At 28.7% G+C, this 23,703-nt stretch overlaps 2 protein-coding genes and 1 long non-coding RNA gene across 3 annotated transcripts; 1 reads left to right on the forward strand and 2 right to left on the reverse strand.

The window, feature by feature from the left end:
• Positions 1-7,818: 7,818 nt before the first annotated feature.
• Positions 7,819-8,935, forward strand: LOC105641515 (uncharacterized). Its single transcript, XM_012226095.4, has one exon. It carries the CDS (start codon positions 8,034-8,036, stop codon positions 8,877-8,879), a length of 846 nt encoding a protein of 281 aa, XP_012081485.1. The 5' UTR covers positions 7,819-8,033; the 3' UTR covers positions 8,880-8,935.
• A 5,443-nt stretch (positions 8,936-14,378) lies between these two features.
• Positions 14,379-16,241, reverse strand: LOC105641523 (uncharacterized). Its single transcript, XM_012226106.4, has one exon. The coding sequence runs from the start codon at positions 16,063-16,065 to the stop codon at positions 14,455-14,457; it is 1,611 nt and encodes a 536-aa protein (XP_012081496.1). The 5' UTR covers positions 16,066-16,241; the 3' UTR covers positions 14,379-14,454.
• A 4,585-nt stretch (positions 16,242-20,826) lies between these two features.
• LOC119369902 (uncharacterized) lies at positions 20,827-23,139 on the reverse strand. The gene is made up of 2 exons (XR_005177468.2): positions 22,771-23,139; positions 20,827-22,509 (listed from the first exon to the last, which is right to left on the reverse strand). It is a non-coding gene; the product is annotated as an uncharacterized LOC119369902 (long non-coding RNA).
• Between the last annotated feature and the right edge of the window lie 564 nt (positions 23,140-23,703).

Below are 23,703 nucleotides of genomic sequence, written 5' to 3' on the forward strand. Positions count from 1 at the left end.
TATAATGTAAAGGTTGAACCAACCAAAATGACTTATGTCATTTTGTGTTAAAGGTAAGCCCAACTCATTATAAGCCCAATATAATTGAATTTGGTTTAATTAATTTGCTCCTAGGCCTAGAGTCTAGATTCTCAACATAAGAGTTTTCACTGCTAATGAAAAAACTACCCTTATTATGAGTTTTCACCACTAATGAAAGGACTACCCTTATTATGTAACCTGCAGTATTATTTCGGCATATTGGTCTCCCAATAAATAATAAAAAGAAACAATCCCTTTACTAATTTATTATAAACAAAAAGATCTCCAAGCTGATTTCATAAACTAATCTCTCAAATCCAATCATTAGTGTTGTGCTTAAATATAATTTGTTAATTAAGCACACCATTACCTCTTCTACTTCTCAAATGGCAGTATGGGTATGATTGTTTGCGTTTTAATTATTTAATTACAAAAATAGTTAAGGGGTTTAAGCTAATACAATATACAATTCTAGTGCTATAGTTTTTCTTTTCTTGTCGGCTAAGCTTATAATTTATTTTTTATTCATAAGTGATTAAATAAATTGAAAATAAATCATGCAATTCCATTTAAAATACATTGATAATAAATCATACAATTCCATTAAATTAATAAAAACTTTTATAATTGAAAAAAAAATTCAAATATAAAACCTCTTGCTATATTAAAAAATAAAACTCGAATAAAATTTGCATTGTTATCGGTAATTTAATTTTATTAATACTTAAAAAGTCTTACTAAATAGTTAATCCGCAATAATTAAAGTTAATTAAAGTCATAAATATAATAGATTTTCTAGAAAGACTGTTCAAATAATCAAATTAGGCATAAGTATGCAATAGAAAGACCGTTCAAACTCGAAAGATTATGTAGATAAATTTCATGAATATATATATAATTTTTCAAGTGGACCATGACTTGTTCATAACATGAAGGTATCTGCATTATGGGATTTTAGGCATGTGTGGGACCATAATAAAATCCTTTGCAGCCTCCTTTTATTATTACATCTGCTGTGTCAAAGTGTTCCTAATTTGACTAAAATTTTATTTTAAATTGATAATTAATTGGAGATAAAATAAAAACAATACTCTATCAATTATATTTTTCCAAAAATATTATTTTAGAAATTTATTTCATTTCTCTATTCCATATCATAAAACTCTTACATAAGAAAGTTCTAGAGGTGAAAAAAAATACAATTATTAATTAAGTTTTAATTGATAAGATACATTCTTAAGTTTGACTTAAGATTTGAATTCTATATTTGACTAATTAACTTCTGGAAGCACGCCATGCTGTTTAATTATTAATTTAATTTCTGATAATTACGTGATGCATGGCGAATTAAACATCTTTATGCCTCCAAATATAATTAAATAAAAACACTTTTTTTTCTTTAAAAAAAAAAATCCCAAGTAGGTTTCCTCCTGGCCAAGCAATAATTATTATATCTCATAGGTGGAGTCCAATATATTATATAATACAAAATACATAACATGAAAAACAACTCAACTTTTGTGTAGCCGCTAATTCCTATTACTATTTAATTATTTGGATTAAGAAATCATAATTAGGATTTATTGTGGTAATCCCTTTTTGTTAATTATCATTAACACTGTCATTATATATATTTTCTTTAATATGAATAAATTGATAAATTTTGAAATGTTGACTGAGACTGCAAATGTCAACCGTGCATCCAAAGGAGCGATTAAAATCAAAAGGGTTTTTAATGTTATAAATTTGTATTTTGTCGATATTAATTGTTTTTTTTTTATATAATCGGAAGGTATAATTCCCTTAGATGCCCTTTTAGCAAAGTGCGCTTTTTAGAAATTAAATTTATATTTTTACTCTTGTAGAGATAGAGGTCGCCTACCACCTACGACCTCAACCAATAACTTATAGGCGATATTAATTGTTAAAAAATCCTATTTTGTTCTATATATTTTTATTAGTTAACATTGCCAAACTTAATTTCTATCCCAAAAATTAAAAGAAGAAAGTGCTAACATAAGGTCAACTATACACATAATAATGTCTGCTTCTAGATGGGATTTAAGAGAAAAGGACAAAAGCAATTTAGATTTTCAAATTGAAAGGTTGTAGATGTCCAAATCTTAACCTGAAAATGTTAACTTTGATTTGCTTTTTATCTTTTAAGATTGTTGTTAAATTAAATTAATTTTAATAAACGTTTTAAAAAAGATTCGGTTGTTTAATTGTAATGTTAACTATTAGTTAGAAAAATACAATTCTTATGAATTACAAAAATAATATTTAACTTCATTTTTTTGTGCACAGCAATTACTTATATTAATGTTAGGGTTATCTTTTTCATTAAAAAATTGAAATTATGAACATAAAGTACATTCATGTTACTTTGCGGTATAACGTCTTTTCAAACGACAAAAACATTTGAGGGATGACGATGAAAATAATCATACTCCTATGTATTTCATCTCGCTATAATGGCTTTGTCAAATTTTAAAAATAACTTTATGTTTCTAGAAGGAAACATCATCATTTTTAATGATTTACCTTTTACTTTAACAAAAAAAAAATGTCATTAATTATTTTTAGAAAACAAATAAATTAAACTCTATATCTATGTAAAAGGAGAGTAATTTACTTTCTATAGAACTCAAGTAGCATAATTTGTCACTTGAAAGTATTTTGAATTATCGAATTATAGAACGACAATTGTTAAAATTCTAAATTAAGCTATTAAATTAATTTTTTTAAAAAAAATTTAAGTTTATTGATAACTGAAGTGATTAGTATGCAGTCTGGGGATACATTTTCCCATTATAATTTATTTATCGTAATTTTCATTAAAAAATATCTCTTTGATGGTAAATAATTCTAGAGTATGGCAAAGATGAATGACTTATTAAGACTGCCGAAATATATTTTTAATTGTAATGAGAATATTTCTGATCATTCATTAATAAATAAAAAAAACAAAAATAAATCTGAAAAAAACACTCATTTTTTCTTGGTAATAAAAAAATATTAGTTAATTAACTTAGAGTATGGAGTAGTCTTATGTACCAAGAGCTAAGTTGTACGGACATAGACATGAGATACAGAAGTGTACGAGATACGATAATTTAAAAAAAAAAAAGCAGGACATACATTCGTTTATGATACACTGCACCATATAAGTGGTATACTACATTCGTTTCATAATAATGTTACAGTTGAAAAAATAATTTGTTCCACAATACTTATCACATTTGTAGTTTCAAGAGTAATAAATATTTTTTTTTCATGTTTACCCTTTGCATATGACCAATAATTATTATTTTGATTTAATAGTTTAATAATTTTCTTAGAGAATTAATATTAAATTAAAATAATATAGTCAATTTACTCAATAATTTATTATAACGTAAATAAATTTAATAATTTTTTAAAAAAACGTAAATTTCAAATATAATAAATATTATAAAATAACAATAATCCATTAATATTATAAAAATTGTTTTATCTTTTAATATTGATCCCCGCAAAAATACTATGAAACAGTATTTTTGATTAAAACGTTTTTAGCGAAAAGAAACGGACAACTTTGATCGCAAGTTGGATTTGAACGTCATGGCCCAGCTGTAGATTGATTTCTTTCCTTCTAGAAAGTCCACGCCATGCCTACTTTCTAGAATTCTCTCGTCTTTTTGTTTTTCTACTTTTTACTTTTTTTTATAAAAAATGAATAAAGAAAGAATAGGACATAGAAGTAACTAAGAATTAGTAAAAATTTCAAATATGAGTAACAATTTTTTTTCCCGGTTGTTTGGCATCAGGGAAACGTAGGATAATTTTCATAGCATTATTATTAGCAAATACAAAAGCACACGTAGTTAATCAATTTTGACATTTTTGTTTTATATATATATATATATATATATATATAAAAAAAGTAAAATACAAGTAACATATAAAATTGGGTCATTGACAAGTAAATATATTCACTTCCATTTCCAACTAGATATTATTGTTTTAATCGATGAAACTAGCAAATAAGTAATCAAAAGTTGAAAAAAAATATATATGGATATATATATGCTTTGTAATTAAAAGATATCTAATAAAGCGGAAGGTAAATTATAAAAGATGACAGTGAGACTTGTAATATTAGATGGGAGTGGTCCGATTGAGTGGATTGATGGTAAGCATTAAATGCCTAACATGTTTATAAAATAAATGTTATGGAAATGCAAATATTAAGATAGATATGTGGTCATACAAGATAAGACAAAATTAAAAATGTCAATAATGCACTAGACAGAGATAAAATGAGAGAATGACACTTAAAATCCTGAAATGTCTCAATTTGTAATTATGATACACCGATAGTAAATGGTACTAAACGAGGAAAATTAAGATAGACTTAGAATTACACGTGGAAGCAAATTGTTAGAAAATGTGATGTGTCTTGATATTAGCATGGATTTAGATAGGATAAACCTCGGACAAAATTTCGTTCATGTGAAGTGGAATCCTTTTTTGTTAGCTTAAAATTTTAGAAGACAGTCATCATGATGTTGTAATATATATGTTGATTTTTCATACTTATGGTATTGTTCTTTGTTCTTTGCATTGCGGTGTGGTGCATTACCTTGAAAGTTTCAATAATACCAATATTTTTAATTCAATTATACCTAAAAAATGGGTACCCATATTTTAACTCAATTAATAATTTTGATATTTTAATCTATGTCTATATATATAAAAGCAAAACAGTTTGCATTATTTATGTTGCATTATTTGTTGGTATTGAGAATGGTTTAATTAGTTATGATATGCTTCATGCATGCTTTGCTAGTGTGGAATTGGAATGAAGTGGGTCACCACGGGTTTGTGAGAGGGTCTTCAATACCATCGGCCATGTATGGAGAGATCGGTGCCCCTATGTGCATCTGATGATGTATGATATGAAAAATCACAGGGTGACCTCCTATTGGTATGAAAAAGAAAAGAGGGTGTAAAAAAAAATGAGAGGACTGGTCAAGTGAGGATTAGACTGGTCGGCTATGTATGGGGATCGGCTCCCCAGTGCACACGTTTGAGAGGGCAAGCCATGTGGGAGGATGACTCCTCGGGAGTTTCGGTGACTCCACTAATCAATTTCCATGTGATGTGATTATGTAAAGGTGTTAATATTTGTGATTGTTTTTGTTTTATCATTTGTGTGATTGACTACATAATCATATAACTAGCCGGATGACTAGATAGATTTATTTATGTATTTGTGTAATTGTGTGAGATGAGATGGTTAACTAACCTACTCACTGAGTTTAGCGCTCATTACTGCCTTAATATTTTTTCAAGTTATAAGTCTTCTAATATCTTGTTATTCTTTGCCACTTGACATCTAGAGAAAATGTTGAGAACGAAACCTTGATCAATTTCATTTAGTGTGTTGAAATAGAATTTTAAATTCTTGGATTGTTCTACAATTATAATAGTTATGTATTATAAATTTAGAACGTATTGATGTATTACTTATTGAAGTTTCTATTATGTAAACATTAATATGGACCTAGAGAACTATGAAAATTGATTTATTATTGAATATGATGATACGGGCCAAATGAGCCCTATTCACTCCAACATATAGTCCTATTCACTCTAAGATTTGGTATTAAATAAGGATTTTTTTTTATCATAATATATTGTCTAGGAATTTTATTCTCTATCTTATTAAATTTATTATTTTGAACCTAAATTCATAACAAGATCGTAAATGCACTTATCACTATGATATATTTTGATTTGCAATATATAATTCATGTTTGATTAGGAGTGTATTATCATTATGGCAAAACTAATCAAATATATTTCAAAATGAATTGGTCGAATAAAATTGGAAATTTATCTATAACTCTGAAAGAGTAATGATTGAACGTACATTTCTTTATTTTTGTTGACAAAAATAAGTATAATTCCTCTGAAACAGTTAGTTAAACGATTTATACATCTTTCACACATAACTGTTTTATACAAAAATAGAAATTTTTTTAATAATTATTTTATAAAGATCTATTAAATAGCAAGTCAATAATATATATGTGCATTCCCGTAGTTAGGAGAAGTTGTTTTCAGTCTTTTATTTTAAGAGAAAAATGATGAGAATTCTATAACCATAAGACATGATTGAATACATAAATTTTATCTCTCAATTTTGCAACGTTCAACTTGTGTCCTAAATTTTACGGATGACTTATTGTAATTAAATTTGTAAATTTTAATAGTATTACACATTTTTCGACACTAATATCAATAAACTTTTATTTGTAAACTACTGACTTGACATATAGTTAATATGATCTTTGGAACAATAATTTTCATAATTATTAATTTTTTAATGGGTATTTAATTAATCTAGTTTTGCAAGTTGAAGTGCTAAATAAAATAATTTTAAAACTTAAAAGTGTTCAATTGTATACAAATTGAAGTGACTGGTGAATCAAAATAAAAGTTAAGGGAAGATAACCTTAATCCTGAATAACGTAGCCGCTCTCTCTTTCTCATCCAAACCTAAAATCCAAGAGCTCTTTTTTTCTTCTTTCGCGGGTGGTCATTGATGAGTTCTCACCGGTGGTCACCCCTTTTTCTTTTCTTTTTTGTTTATTGTTTTGCAAATAATCCTCAGATTTATGTACAGATCTGAGTTATTATTACCCAATTATTGAGATTTGTTATCAGCCATATATTGAAATTTTATTTTCAGATCTAATTCTGAGTTATTGTTGTCACCATTATGGTGATTTTGTTTAGCGTTTTTGTTATTTAAATAGTTATGCAGAAATAAGTGCATATCCTCATAAGAAATTTATATGTAATCTGATCGGATATACAAATATTATTTTCTGTCAACTCGATCAGATACTTCAAATTAAGATTGTATTTTGTTATTCATTGTATAAGTGGTTTATTATTAGACTTCTATACAAAAATATAGAAACATATTGATTTGTATATCATATATGTATACAGTTTCTTTTTAATGAAATTTCTAATTTAATTTCTTCTAAAAAAATAATTTAATTAATTTTAAAAAAAATAATTAAAAAAATTAAGGGTGTCATAAAATTAAAATAACATAGTTAAGAGAAATTTATATATTCAGCCAGTAAGATGTCGCTGAGTTGAACACGATGGTCTAAGAATTTTCACTTGTCTTAATTACTTATTTGAGATTTATTTATTATTTCTAAACTTTATTTATTTGTTGCTAGTACTTTACACACAAATCATAATTACTTAATTTATAAGCTTGGTATAAAAATTAATTGTTATGATTATTAATTTTAATTGAATTATTTTTATATAAATTATTTTAATAACACACTAATTTAATTCGTTGATTTTGCATCATAGAATTATAAAATAAGAGCTAAATAAACTTGGTACAATTAAAATTTTATTTATATATCACACATTAATAAATCAACAATTTTTTTTTTTTATAAAAGATTTTTTTGAGAAGAATAAAAGATTTTTTTTTTTTTTTCCGGAGAAGAAGCTTCCTAACTGCCATAATGAATGCTAATAAAATAGCCCCCATGCTTGGATTCCGATATTCCTAAACTATTACTTCTACTACAGTTCCAGCCATACAGTACACAACGACACGCTTGGCATTTCCTTTCTTGTTGTGCTGGCCTACAGCTGACATACATGCCCACGAACTCCAAATATAACTTTCACCAGATACCCAAAGCACACGTGTGAACTATACTTTCTTTCAACGTGCCAATCACGCAACTCAGTATGCAAGGAAACAGCGTCCTAAACTGTCAACCCCACTGCCTCTGTATATATTATTATCTTTAATCTCCCTTTTATCTTAGATAATCACACGCGTAATCTCACTTTCCCATTTCCATCTCCCCAAGCTCCAACCAGACTCTCATACTTATATATATATATATATATATATCGAAAAATCGTAAACTTTCACAACAACACAACAACAACAACAACACATTTCAAGAATCAAAATGCAAGATCAAGGTGGTTCTACGGTGTCGTTTTCTCCTAGCTTCAATTGCTACTCTTCTAATAAACTTGCAGATATTGCAGCTAAAGTCGGCCGAGAAGAACAAGGAAGTATAGACAGAGATAGAGATATAGTATGTACCAACCGAAACGATGACGTCTCGGTATATGGAAGCAGCGATGAAGATGATGACGATGATTTTGAGTTCGTTTTGGTACGAGCGAATCCAGACGGTTGTTTCACAATCGACCGTTCGGATTATCCGGTTTTCCCTCTCTTCGATCGAGATCTTTTGTTGGATTCTGGAGATAAAAAGGAGAGTCAAGATGATGACGATTTGACATCGGAAATTCGGTTACCGTTGAATAAATTATTTATTGACGATCCGTCGTCGTCATTGTCGGAGGTGGATGAATTGGACAGAATTGTACCAGGAACATATTGTGTTTGGACACCGCCACAGTCACGATCACCATCGCCGTCTCCGTCGCCGTCGAGATGCAAGAAGAGTAATTCAACTGGATCGTCGTCTAAACATCGGTGGTGGTTGCGAGATTTCCTACATCTTCGAAGATGCAGCAGTGGCGGCAAAGAATCGTACGTGTTTATGAATCCAGATCATAATAATAAAAAGAAGGAAAAGATAGACAAAGGCAAGACCTCACCGGCGGCGAAAGCCGGCAAGGGGAAGGCGAAAGAGAAAACGTCGGCACATGAGGTGTTCTACGTGAGAAATAAAGCCTTGAAAGAAGGAGATAAGAGAAAATCATATTTGCCGTACAGGCGAGGATTGGTTGGCTTTTTTGCTAATGTGAATGGACTGGGCAAAGCTTTTCCTCCACTTTAATTTTTCCAAAAAAAGCGAAAAAAAAAAAAAAAAAAAAAAAAAAAAAAACAGAAAAATGAGAATTTCTTTTCATGGATTGCAAGAGTTTGAGCTCTGTTTGCTTCCATTTTTTTTAATTATCAGTATTAATTATGTAATTATAATATGTAAATATTTGTGCAGTTCGACTCTTTAAAATTATATATATTTTTAGGAATTAATTATTACACAAGAAATATAATAAATTGAGAATTGTTTCTTTTTTTGGCTGCTAAATAAAAAAAGATTAAATATTATTTAATAAGAATCTTGCAATCTTATAACTCATATCAATGGGCCCTTTTTTCAATCAACCCTCTTTCACTTCACCAAGCAAGTCCAAGTTGAATATTAATTTTTAAAGTTCATACAAAATACCAGTGAAGTGATTAATAAAACTTATTAGGAAATTTCTTTTATATTAATTTGAAAATCAAGATTTGAATATTTAATTTCTCAAATCTTATTCAAAGACGTGCAGCGATATTAGATTTAGTCATTTCTATTTTCTTTTTTCATTCCCAATACCTAAAATCTATATATGTATGTGGAAGAAAATTGAAGTTAACATGATAACATGTTTTGGTCTTGTTTGGTGGGTGTGAAAGTGAAGTTGATTATTTTCTTGTGAGAGAGATTGTGACACTCAAATTTTTCTAATTTTGATGAGGTAAGATATCACAATACTTATTTCATGAATGATAGAATTTGTGCCTCTTTGATCTGATGTGTAAGTAAATTTACCTAATTTTGCTGTTGTTACTTACATATCAAAGGACAAGCATTTGATTAAATAAATACAAAAATGATAATCAATTATTAGAATATAGATAACATCTTAAATTTGGTTTTTGTTGTTTTGTGCTATTTTGGTGTTGGTTAGGAAAATTTTAATTACGAATATTTTTTTTATACTAATGAATATTTAATTATGATAGTGTGTGTTTTAATTTATATTATAATTATAATTAAAAAATCAACTTATACGAAATGATGAAACTAAAAAACAATCACCTAATCACCATCTATAAAATTAATTGCAATTAGGCCACTACTTAATAGTTTGTTCTTAAAACTCAAGAGCGAATTTATGTATTTAGCTGAAAAAAAAGGTAGAAAATACTTTTAATGTTTGGTGCAAATGGTGTATGGTACTAATAAAAGAAAATGCATGGAAAAAGTGGAAAGGAACAACACAATCCCAAAATGGTGGCTGAGAGTTCATCCTTTCTATGCACTTTGCTTAGCTATTATATTCTATTCATAGATGGCTTTTTTAAAAAATATTATGGGAAGTGAGAACTCAAACTCAAAGTTCAATAATTTCATTTCTCATTGAATGTGTACAAATTGGATCAAAGCAACAATAATAAGAAAAGCAAAAAAATATATATATATTCTTCACTAAAAAAATAGATTATAAAAATTATTTTAATAAATAAATAAATAAATAAAATATGATTTGACAATAGTGTATAAGTTAATTAGAGTTACATTAGGTGACAATTTAAATTTGATAACTTTGGATTTAATAATGACAAATGTTAAGTTTTGAAAAGGATGGTTAAGGTGAATGGTGGGTCCCATAATAAGACTAATCTTAGCTTGACCAATGCAATTCTTGAATCAAATTAATAATTGGTCCAATTCCATCATAGTTTTTTGTCATATCTCAACCAACAAATTCTCCCATTCTAAACTCATCTAACAAAATATTTAATGACAAAAAGAAAAGAAAAGAAAAGAAAAGAAAAGATTCCCCATCCATTTTAATCCTTCAAGGGAGAAGGTGTGAACCAAAGAAAATAAGCAATTATCTTCTCAAGTAATTTATAATTTGATAGTGATTGAAGAAAAGAATTAACTTTTAAGACAAAACTTTTTTCCTCTTTTGAGTATTCAACAAATTATTTAAATATATGTCCATACCCAGAGTTATATAATTACCTCATTTCTGTTTAAATATTAAAATGTGATTCTTGATGGGGATTAGTGTTTAATCAGTTTGAATTAAATCAATATAAATTGAATAAATATATTTTTTTTAGATGAAATCAAATTGAATTAATTAATATATAGAACTAAACCAAACTAAACTTTTAATTCAATTTCTTTTTTGGGCTTAATTAAAATAAACTGGACAACAAGGGTAATCAAATGATAGACTCAGTAATATGAATATTTTGTTTCCATTTTGCTTCTTTATTATTTATTTTTTTATTTTCATAACTGAGTCCATACTAATATCAAGAAATAGTATATATATATATATTTTTAACCATCCGGTGCCTGGCGGACTCACAAAAAGGCAAAGCACTTTCTCCAAATTGTTTAAAAAGATTATACTCAGGGCTCGAATTCGAGACTTCTAGTTAACGGATAAAGAATTTTTGTTATCTCGTCTCATTCCTTAGAGTAAGAAATAGTAAATATTTTCAGACAATTTTTTAGGTCTATCTCTTTCCCTTTTAGCGCCCTCTACTATTAATATACTTACAAATCGAAGCACATGAGAGTTTTCTTATAATATAATATACTAATGGCACTCCTCCTCCGTTGTTTCCATCTTATTCTATTTCTATAGATAATATCTTCGTTATCATGTTACCTTATTGAAATCTATATCTATATAAATATATAATTTTTAAGGACTAAATGCTTATGTGGCAATATATTATAATATAAAAGTGACGATAGGATATTCTATTTTTTCATTATAATTAATATATTTTATATTTAAAAAAATTTGAGAATTTAAAAAAAAACCAATAATTTTACTTTCCATCATTTAATTAAAAGTATATAAGTAAATTATTTAAATTAAAGCAATACAAATATAAATTAAAATATTTTTTTGAAAATTACATTCAATTTAATTTAAAAAAAATATAAAATTTACAACCCGGGCATCACGTGGGTTCGATCTGTTTCATCCAAGATCCAACTATGCCAGCCATAATTCTTGGGCCCTTTAAAAAATTTCCATATCAGCAATGGAAATTCAAATTTTGAGTTTGGGCTTTGCTTTATTTGTTTAGATAGAAATTGGATTTCACTTGTAGTTAGGCCCAATGGTATCTATGCTAAATCAAAGTTAGCTACTATTAAAACCAAATTGGTTCGCTAGCTGTTCTTAGAAGAGAGAAATAATCAGAAATTAGCCTCAGAAAAATATTAAACATAATACATTTATTGAGAGAGAACCTAACCCTAAAAACCAAAAAATGTTTGGCAGAAAATAGACAAATTTATCATAGAAAAAAAAAAATTATCATAGAAAAAAAAAAAATGCACAGACAGAAATTCGCGACAAACCAATAGAGAGGTTTTAAATAGAAAATTAATTTAACCAATCAAAATTGGATTACCGGCATTTTCAACCAATAAAATTAAAATTCTATTAAATTACAGTAAACTTTCTAATAGAAATTTAGATTCAAATAGTAAATTAAATAACAAATCAAAATTAAACTACATTTATTTTTCAACTAATAAAATTAAAATCCTTAATAATATTTTTATGTCAATTCATAAATTTAGCAAAGGCATTTTAAGAACTCAATATTCTCCGATTGTACTTTTATATATATCATAGATATTACACATATTTAACTCAAACTTCTACTTGTATTTTTAGTGATCTAAAATATACTGTCACTGTTCTCAAATATTTATCACATTTGAGAAAAGTACTATATTCCCAAATACTTATCAAATTTATGAATTTGATAAACAATAATTTATTTCTTTCGTTTTTACTCTTTGTATATGATCAACAGTGATTGAATGATTTTTTACTCAAATAATAAATTAAGGATAACATGGTAAATTCAATCAATAATTTATTATAAATTAGATAAATTGAATAGTTTTCTCAAGAAACGTGAAAATACCCAAATGTGACAAGTTTTTGAGAATATATGTAGTAATTAATTTGAGAAACCTTTGATATTTTGTACTATTTCTTTCCAAAATATAAGTCGTTTTGAGTATTTTAAAAAATAATAAATGATATTTTTTCAATACTATTCTTATTTACGTTAGATACAATAACTGCGTTCACAAATTACTTTTGATTTTTAGATATAAGATAATTTGGTTTTAATGGAAGTTAGGAAGATTAATTACTTTTTTAATCTCGTGCAAAAACCTTAAACGATTTATATTTTGAGAGACACGGAGTACAATATAAATTTTAGGGGTAAATTATACCAACGGTCACCTAATTTTACACTTAGTTTTATTTAAATCATGTAATTTTAATTTATCATATTTTAGTCACTTAACTTTAATTTTTTTTCAATGGGAGGTTACTTACGGAAATTCGGTAACCGGAATATTAATATAATATTAAAAATTACATATATCACAAAAATAAAATCATGATTACAATAGAATATAACAAAAAGAAAACAATACTACACAATATAAATTATAGAGTGAAAATTTTGTTCTCTTTTATCTTTTTTTTTTATTACATTTTTTATTAAATAAATTAATAGATATATTCTAAATTAATGTATTAGGAGAAAATATGAAATTTTTAAAATAAAATTTTTTATCTCTATTACTTCTTAGTATTTTCGATAATAGTTTTTTGGTGATGTTGACAATCATCAAAGTTTAGCTTTATGAAATTAAATGTGAAGTTAAGTGCCCACCGGTGTAATTTACTCTAAATTTTGATTTTTATTGTTATAAAATCAACAATTTTTTTTCCTAATGTTTATTAATGACTTACACTCTTTTTTGTTTTTGATAATTTAATGATTTACACTTTAATTAGTATTTAATTATATAATTATAAGACTCCCTACAATTTATTAATTACCATTAATTAAACTAGTTCCATTTTTTAACTTATAATAACTCATAAAAATTATATTTTACCAATATAATATTATTTTTGCAAAAATATGTTTTCTTTAAAGAAATGAAACAAGACAATAGATACTCAATACATACAAAATCCATTGGCATGCACATGGATTATTCCTGATCCGTCAGGTCATGATCTTGCTAATTACGAAAGGGAAGAAACTTCCTCCTTTTGGGGTGTCTCCATATATAATTAACCATTTACTGATATCTTCACTTCAATAAAAATGCTAAAAAAAAAAAATTACCTCCATATTCAATTATTTAATTATTTTTTCTTGCGTCAAATATATTTTTATATTCAATGCAAGAACTTCTTAATTTCCGACTTTATCGATAAAATTTGATTAAAATTATATTTTCATTTCATTCGTTTAATCACTTATTTAATTATTATTAATTGAACACAGAAAATTTATTATCATTATAACTTAAACGTGCAGTAAAAGATTGAATTTATATTCAAAACTATTAAATTATATTGCTAGCTTGAAATATTGCATTACAACTAAATAAAAAAAAAATATATGTATTTAATTTTGTTAAGTGAACATACAAACTTCTTCATTAAAATGATGATAATTTTGACAAAACACACTAATATAACAAAATATTTAATATTTATTTACAATATATTAATGTAAATTTACAATAATTAAAAATTTATTTCCTGGTGAATTTATTTTCCTGGAATTAAAGGTAAATCAACCTCATCACACCATTCAACACACCTAGTCTCAAAATATGAACTCTTCACTTCACTTGGCCAGTAACTTACCCACACTTGCCCTCCTATTCTCCATTTCAAAACACTTCCTTCCATTTCCTTGTTCAATCTCCACTCTACTCCTTCCCCATATTCATCTCCTGCAAACACCATTCCTCTTGTTTTCGTAAATGGTCTTCTGTGCCCATTCCAATTATATCTATTTCGACTGTTATTACTGTTACCGTTATTGTTGCTGCCATCACTAACATCATTGTTCATCATTTTCCACGTGGCAACTTCATAACCAGTATCATTGTATAAAACGGCGTCGAAAATAACACTATTTCCCTCCGCGTCTTGGTCCCACCTCCAATTTTTAATCCTTGTCCTTGTTGCCATTTTTGCCCTAGTTTTCACCTTAGGAGCTTTTGATTCTTCATCAAAATTTCCCTTTCTTACTCTTTGCATTTCCACTTCTCTCTCTCCATTATCAGTGGACCGGCCCAAACTAAATCCCACCACATAAGTTGCCCCAACCTCCGGCCCAGCCCAAACTCGAGCTCGAGACACAAAATGCCTCTCCTCCGCATAATCAACATCTTCTTTTCTATTAAACCCTAATTTTGCCACGTGGAACCGTAGATTGTCGACTCGCGCAATAACCCGAATATACCCGTCAGAGAAAGTAACAGAATATTCCAACTGTATAACTGCCTCCAACTGTTGATGAGCCAAGGCGTATTTTAGCACTGAATCCCTGGCTTCAATAACAGGAAATTTATAATTTCCAGAACATTTAGCAACATTCATAGCCAAAATAGGTGCGTACCCTTTCAAAACCCAAAACCCATGGGCCTCCGTTGCATATGAGAATCTTACTTGCTGGCCGACTAGTGGGCCCAACAAATGTAAACCTGAACCCACTTGTTTTAAAATGAGCCATTTCGTTAACATGTAGCCGATGGTGCGCATGAAACACAGCTCGGCATCTACTCCTACAGTAACCAAAAAGGTCCTCAAAACAGGACCCTTTTCACTACTCAAAGCTTCAAGGTTCGGACCCAATAGCGACTCAAAATAGAAAGACCCAACCTCGCTAGGCGCGTCACATACACATAGCCAAAACAAGCGCGTAAGAAACACTAAATTAAAAAAACTTGAAAATGACTCGGGCGAATGAGAGTCCATAATCCAAGAAATCGGGTCGGGTTTAAGTTTCTGAAGCTGTGAACGTGGACAAGTGCTATTTTGCGCCATAGGTGAACGGGTGATGATTTCTTGTAGAAGCTGGAGAAATAGCGGGAGAAAGGGTTTGTCCGAGTTTAAAGGACACGTGTCAGAAACCCAAAGAGTCTTTGAAGCACTATTAGGGTGAAACCCATGCAAGCATATAGAGAAGGTAACCAAAAGGTCTGAGTTGGATCCAGCAGTTCTCTCAGCTCTAAGTTGAATCGTCCGAGTTGACTGATAATTTCCAGCGAGTTTTGGTGAGGAGCTAGCAATTTCGAAGATTTGAGCTGAGTCAGACTCGGACCACTGGACCGAGTCAGGAAGCTCACAAATCCAGGACCATATATCCATGATCAGTTTTATTGGTTTTGGAGTTTTTGTTGGTTAATTTGGAGAGAGGAGTTGTTTAGGTGATGGGATTTTAATTTAAAGAGAGAATGAGTGAAAATGGATATGAAAACTTGGAGCTAACAGTAGCCATGGAAGAGAAGCAGTGGCTATAAGTTGTTGAGTAGTGTATTTTTGAGCGGTTTGAGTTGAAGTTGTATTTATTACAGAAGATTTTTCTTTTCATGTCTGTATTGAGTGAAATCTTGATTGGTAGATGAGGTGACTACAGATAACACATGAAGGGTTGATAAATTGCTATTGCACGTTCAATTTTAAATCACAAAAAACTTTCTTCCAATTAAGAAAATTTGGAACACCACATATATTAATTATTTGAATATTTATTTTGAATGTTCGGTGATGCTGTTAACTGTTAGATATATTACAAAATAACTTAAAAAAATATAAATTATTAGCTATTATATATATAAAATAATTTTAAGAAATTCAATTCATTGTCGACAAACGCTAAATGAGTTTTTAATTTTACAACAAAATGTTAGAGAAATAATATTTCATAAACATTCTAAACTTCCGAACTCTATAAAAAAATATCATGTTACCAAGCAATATATTTAATAAGTTTAACACTTTAACTTCATTTAAATCGCTAAGCATTGCTTTAATTAGTATTCTATGGATCTTAATTTTTATTTGGAGCGTAAGTTGAGCTAATTACATCTATATTTAATAGACAAATATATTTTTGTGTCAACTTTTATACATCAAAACTAAATATACTTTTAGGATATTAACTATAGTTATATTTGTATGCATTACTATTTATTAAAAATTTAGCCATCTAATATCTATAGACAGTTGGATTAATAAAAATGTATTACATTTTCAAGTGGAATTTATTTATAATGTCAAATATTTGAATTTTGAAATCGACACTATTAAGAGATTTTATCTAAATATTATCCCGAATTCGAACATAAAAAGTGCAAATAACTTTATATATATATATATAAGAACTAGCTACTTCAAATACGTGTGCATAGAAGTAATTTGTTGAGGGAGACAAAGAGGCTACGCAAGACTCTATTTGGTGTTACTATGTTTCACAAATTAGCTTTTCTACTGTCAAAAGGAAACTGATTATTTAAATTGAAGTCGACCGAATTCTATTATATCATTAAAAACTAGAAGATAGAAATTATTAATACATGAAATAATTAAAATTTTTTGGCATTAATTAGAGAAGGATTAATTATCAGATTGTGCTTCGATTTCCATTTTTCACCTAATAAACAAATTGAAAAAAGCTTCACAGCTGGACTAATTCCGTCCATTAATTTTCCTCCAATAGCGTTTGCCAATTAATAAATGAAGGGATGGAAAAAATGGAAAAACTTTAATAAACACAATGGAACATATATATATATATATATATATATATATATATATATATGGCTTTAATATTGGACATTTGGACTTTAGCTTTGCCAAACATTTTAATCAATATATATATACGGACACTAATAATTAATTATAAAGAGACAGTCGTGAATCCGAAATGAAAATAGTCTCCCTTTAATACTAAAAAGATTAAGAATTCGTTTATTTCCATAAAATAATTTAGAGAAAAATATTTTTCACAATTTTACATTATTACGGGTGTTTAGAAAAATAAGTTAACGGAAATATTTTCCTGATTAAAAGAAATTAAGCCATTTTTAAGAAAAATGATTTACTATTCTTAAAGAGGAAAATATTTTTCGGACGTTAATAAATTTATTATGATCATATAAGCGCATATTTTTTAATGTATTAATCATTAGTAGCCACTGCTACTAGTCACCGTTCATTACCAACCATCACTACCGGCCACCATCTGCTACCATTATTTACTAGTGATTTTCATAATTTATCATTTTTTCTCATATTTAACAATGAAAATTTTTAATTACAAAATTTCTATTATTATAAATATTTTTATGGTCTTATGAGTTAAAAATTCTAATATCTTTTAACTAATTTTCAACATTGCACCCAAAAAAACTGAAAATAAATCATATGCAAATTATTTTTCAAGGAAAAATTTTTCTTAAAGAATATTTTCTAAAAGTAAATTATTTTCCGGAAAGCAACGGAGAATTATACAGGAGAAAAAAAAACCGGTGTTTAACTTCTTCTGCTTCATTTTCATCGGCCTTAGCTTTGAGCCTTTTGTTATCTACGCCTGCTTTGTGGTGCTGTTTATTATAGGTTCATCTTGTTGTTAATTAGTAAATGGCTATGCTTTATTTTATCAATAATCCTTTCCTAGCTTCAGTGTATTATGTATATACTCGGTGAATCCAGCCCGCACATTGGTCTGATCAAAGAATTTGGTGGATGGTTCATTGATTTAATCCACGAGTCAATGATTCGATCAGCAGGTCATAAGGAATATTAATAATATAGATTAATTAAATAATTATAATGTAAAAATAATTATAGATGTCAACGAATTAAACTGCCTGGTCGAACTGGTCTGATTCAACCATTTCGACCACTATTCAGCCAGTTCATTTCGGTTCACTTCTTGTACTGATTCAATAGCAGTATTGGTTTGGTTTAAGGTTCAGGTCACTGGTTTTCTAGATTAATCCATCGGTTGATCAACCTTAATTGAACTGAATTTTCATAGAAAACACCTATAAAATATTAATGGAGCCGAACACGTTTTAAAAGAAAATCAAATACAATGATATTTTAATTTGGAGTTTTGTTATTAATTATAATGAATCAATTAAATATATATGATTTATAAATTAAATATCCTTAGTTAGTTTTTTAAAATATGTTCTTAATCAAAACATATATTTATAATGACATATTGCTATACTAAAAATAATCTATTATATATATTATCGATAAAAAGATATTAAAAATAGTTTATTTCTAATAAAAATTGTGTGATATATTAATTAATAAAGAAATTGATTATCTGGATTAGTTGGGTATTATGAATTTTGAGGTAAGTAATCCAAGATCTAAAAAAATAGAAACTTTTTTCACACGTTAAAAATCAAATGAAATCACTAATAAGGTGTTTGTTAGAGTGCAAGTTTGAATTCTGGGAAATGCACTTGTTGAGAGAGCCAAAAAACTTTTACACTCTATTGAATTTTATAGACCAAATGGGGATTTTCGATTATGATCGAGGAAATGACTTACCTAGTCTTAGAGTATGGAACATGCATGCATACATCAAAGTTATTTTTTGTGGTAATTATTTATAATTTAATGTATGGGTAGATCCATATACGAATGTAGGTAAGTCTTATCTTATAATCAAATCGCAGTGAAAATCTTTTTCAATTTCACACTGAATTATCAAAAGAAAAAAAAAAGCAATCAAAAATAAGAAAAACATTAAAACACACACTATATATATATATATATGCACACACACATAAAGACATAAGAAAAATATAATGCTGCCCTCTATTTGGATTCGTTTCCTTGAAGTTGAGATTAGTAGCTAATAAGGTTTCTAATGGCAAAGGAGCATCTCTGCCAATAAAAAGTGGCAGTTATTGTAATTGATGAAGCAAAAGAAACACACAATGGATTGCAATTGTGTCTTCATGCTAGCTATTATAATTTTTTACCAAATTGCTTTTTCAAGAAATGATTGGTTAGTTGCAGATTAGATATGGTGAATTCTAATTGTTATTAGTTCCTCACTTATCATTTTGATGTGCATGCAATTGTTGCTTTTGGTTTGTTAGATTTTAATTAGAGTTTAACTCCTTATGTTAATTTTAATATGTAATTATAACGAATTTTACGAAAATAATTTATATTTAAATAAAACTATAAATAGAGCTGAATTTTATTGAGTTCGAATTTGATTTATTAAAAATATACTCAAATCCAAATATTTTGATTTGTTTATTAAATATGTCCTTTGTGTAGCTTATATACATCTATATGTTCAGATAATACTATTCATAAATCAAGAAAATGATATAGTTTTTATTAGATAACGTTTGAACTCGAAAACTGAGTAAAATAAAATGAAAATTGATTTATGTGAATTTTAACTTAGTTAATGGGTATTCGTGCTCAAGGGTTTCAAATGACGTGCATTCGTATGCCATATTAGCAGGTTAAGAAATTGTAAAAAGAATTTCAAGAACTACATTGTCTGTTTAAATTTCGTTTTCAAGAAATTGAAATATCAAGCAAGCATCAACCTCGTAGGGTAGAGGAAATAAAAAAATATAAAAAAATTATACATCACATTCTCACAATCTCTCCAATGTGAGAGAAATATATATTTTAGGGATCAAAAGGGTAGGACCTTATCTCTATGATCCATCACCCATTTGCACCATTGATTTTCATCCATAGATTCATTGTATGCCACCTATCTGTTATTATCACTATCAGTACATTCTTTCATCATCATTTTCTCCGTTACTGACACGTGTTAGCCCTTCAACATTCTCAGAAAAAATATGTATGTATTTTTGAAATATTTATTATTTTTATTATTATTAAACTTTTCTTAAAAAAATAAGAAAAGGGTACGCGAAATTAAATCTTTCACCCTCTAGGTATTAAGCATATAATACTCATTGAAGTATTAGGTTGGTCGGATTGTAGAGAGTGATCTTTTTCAATTTAATATATTATAATGTAATTAAGTACATTTGTTTTATGAACATTTTTTTAGAAATGCATTTATTTGAATCATGTTTCAATTGATGACGGTGGAACCGGTCATCAAACACATTCTAAATATATAATATGATTTAACGTTCATATTATATACAAGTGCATTACCTCCGGCACAATGAATAATTTCCTTGTGTTTTGCAAGTCTTTTCATAAGCCAATACATCCAAAATAAGACTTGGAGGAGTTACACCCCACTCCAAGAAGCCAGACCCAGAAACAACAGCTCTAACAAACTGGTGAGCTTTTTATAAAATTAAAAGAAATAGAGGTAAAACCTTTAGCTAGAGTTTTACAATTTGAAATAACAGTCCCAAAATAAGAGTTATCCTTTTTAGCATTTTTCATAGCCTGAATCACCAGCATCGAGTTAGTCTCCATCTCCACCGCATATGCTACTGCCTGCGACTTTAGCCAACTAAGCGCTTCCTTAATCCCTATCGCCTCAGCTATCAAGGAATTATAAACACCATGCACCATCGATAGCCTAACCCCAGCACATAACCAAGAGAATCCTGCAAAAGCGACACCACACCCAATCGGCCATTTGCTGCTAAGAACGTAGCGTCAACGTTGTACTTCACAATGCCAGGTTGAGGAGGATTCCACTGCACCGACAAAGGCTGAGCAGTGGAATGAGTTACTATTTTTGAAGCCTGAGCCGCAGACCATTCAAGAAGCAACTGCTGCGCACGAAACACACAATCTTGCGCAATAAGAAAACGAGACTCCGACACTACCTTGTTCCATATAACAAATCGCCTGCAGAAAATAGAAATACATAGCCCACATCCATTTATCATAACCCATAAAGAACTGGAACCAATCTGTGTGTATCAAAATGACGCCATGCAACACCATCCAGCAAAAACCAACACTCCATCGCAAAGGGACAATACAGGAAACAATTCAATGTCGTCTTAGTTTCTGCATTACACGAAGAACACACAGGATCCAGCGTCACCTTGCGTTAGATAAGATTGTTCTTCACCGGCACAATGTTTGAAAAAAAATCCTCCAAACCAAGTTTAATGCGGCACTTGCTCCCTCTACAACCCCAATCCCAGCTAATTCCCCGTTGCAAATTAAACCCTTGCGCTTGCTCAACCATGTACTGATACCCACTACCAACCAAATAAATTCCCTTAGAATCCCACCACCACATCCATCCATCTTCTCCCTGCATAAAGTGAATAGGGATTATGAGAATCAATTGAACTTCCTCCATCGTAAACAAACCGCTAACAACATCCATATCCCAACCACTCCTATCTGGCAACATCACGTCAGAACCCATAACCTCCTCTATACCCATGTCATTCATACTCTGAATAAAAGGCTGCCGTGGATCCGGAAGCCATGGACAACAAAAAACATCGGTACCCCGGCCATTACCAATCCGCCGTATACAGCCTGCCCGTAACAAATCTTGACTTTTCATTGTACTTCTCTAGATGTAACTCAGATTCTTTCCCACCTCAGCTTGCAAAAAGTTTACATCACGAAAATATTTTGCCTTATACAATCAAGAGGCAAAAGACTGGGGCTCATTCAAAAACTTCCGACCCTGCTTAGCTATTAATGCAATATTAATCTCCTGAATATACGAAACCCAATTAAGTCCACCATGATCCTTCTTCGCAGCAAGCTTCTTCCAACTACACTAGTGAATCCCTGAGTCACTATCCACTGTCCGTCTCCACCAATATTTGTTCATCAATTTGAATACTACTGATAATTAAGAGTTGCTTGTTAGAATCGGAATAGACATTTATTTATACATTCAATCAATTTTAAAAAATAATAAGATTTGATTACACGTTAAACTATCAAACATAAAGTATGTGCATATTAATATTAATTTCATATATAAATTTCTATCTAGTATACATACATCTCTTTTTCCAAAAGTTTTGACGATTTGAATCTATATATTAAACTCATAATTTCAAATTACTAGAGCTATATATATCATGGTTCTGAAAATCATACCGGTTTGACCGTTTAATTGGACACCGGACAGTGTTTCGGTCCGATTTGAATAGTCAAACCCCAAGATTGAAAAACTGATGATAATCGGTGCAATCCCAATAAAAACTGTCGAGCCGATTTAAATAATTACTACAATTCAACTCAAATCGAGGAAAAAAAAAAAAAGAAAAAGAAAATCGAATGAGAGAGAAAATTGGAGGGTGCGGGTTCATGTGAAGGTGGTCGGTCCATCTTTGCCTGAAGTGGCTCCCCAAGACGCTTCACCTGGTGCCGGCGGTGACACCTACTGTTCGGTGGTCGGACTCCAATCGGTGATGAACGTTCTGACTTATTTTAAAATTTGATCTCTCTGCTGGACTTTTTCTTTAATTGTGATGGATTTATATTAATAGAGATGAGTTATCATTGGCTTATTCCTCTTTTTAATTAAGTGGTTTCCTTACTATAAATAGATATACACGCTATTTTTTCTAAGGTGAATAAAATATACATATTTTATTTCTTTATTTACCAACATCTCCCATTATCACGATCTAAATTTTATTTTATTATTGTTTTATTTTATTTATTAGTTTTTAATTAGCAATAATAATAATAATAATAATAACTCATTTCCTATAATTCCTTGTTAGAATTCCATGGACACTATATATTGAACCTGTCACATACCCTTTGTTTTTAATTTGTATTGTTATTTTATTTTATTTTATTATTATATTTTCTAAAGTAAATTTAATTTTTGTTTTGTTTATTATTATAATTAGTTAAAAGATTTTATTAAATTGAGTTTTATATTTATATATGTTGAGTTTATATAAGTTAAATGACATACTATATATAATTTTTTATATTTTTTAATAATTATTTTGTATTTGAAAATCATATTTTTTAATTATAAAAAAATATATTTAAAAATGTTATATATAAAAATTT

The sequence above is a fragment of the Jatropha curcas genome, chromosome 11 (genome assembly GCF_041381405.1).
Source record: "Jatropha curcas cultivar XTBG-Jc1 chromosome 11, XTBG_Jcur_1.0, whole genome shotgun sequence".
NCBI lineage: Eukaryota > Viridiplantae > Streptophyta > Magnoliopsida > Malpighiales > Euphorbiaceae > Jatropha > Jatropha curcas.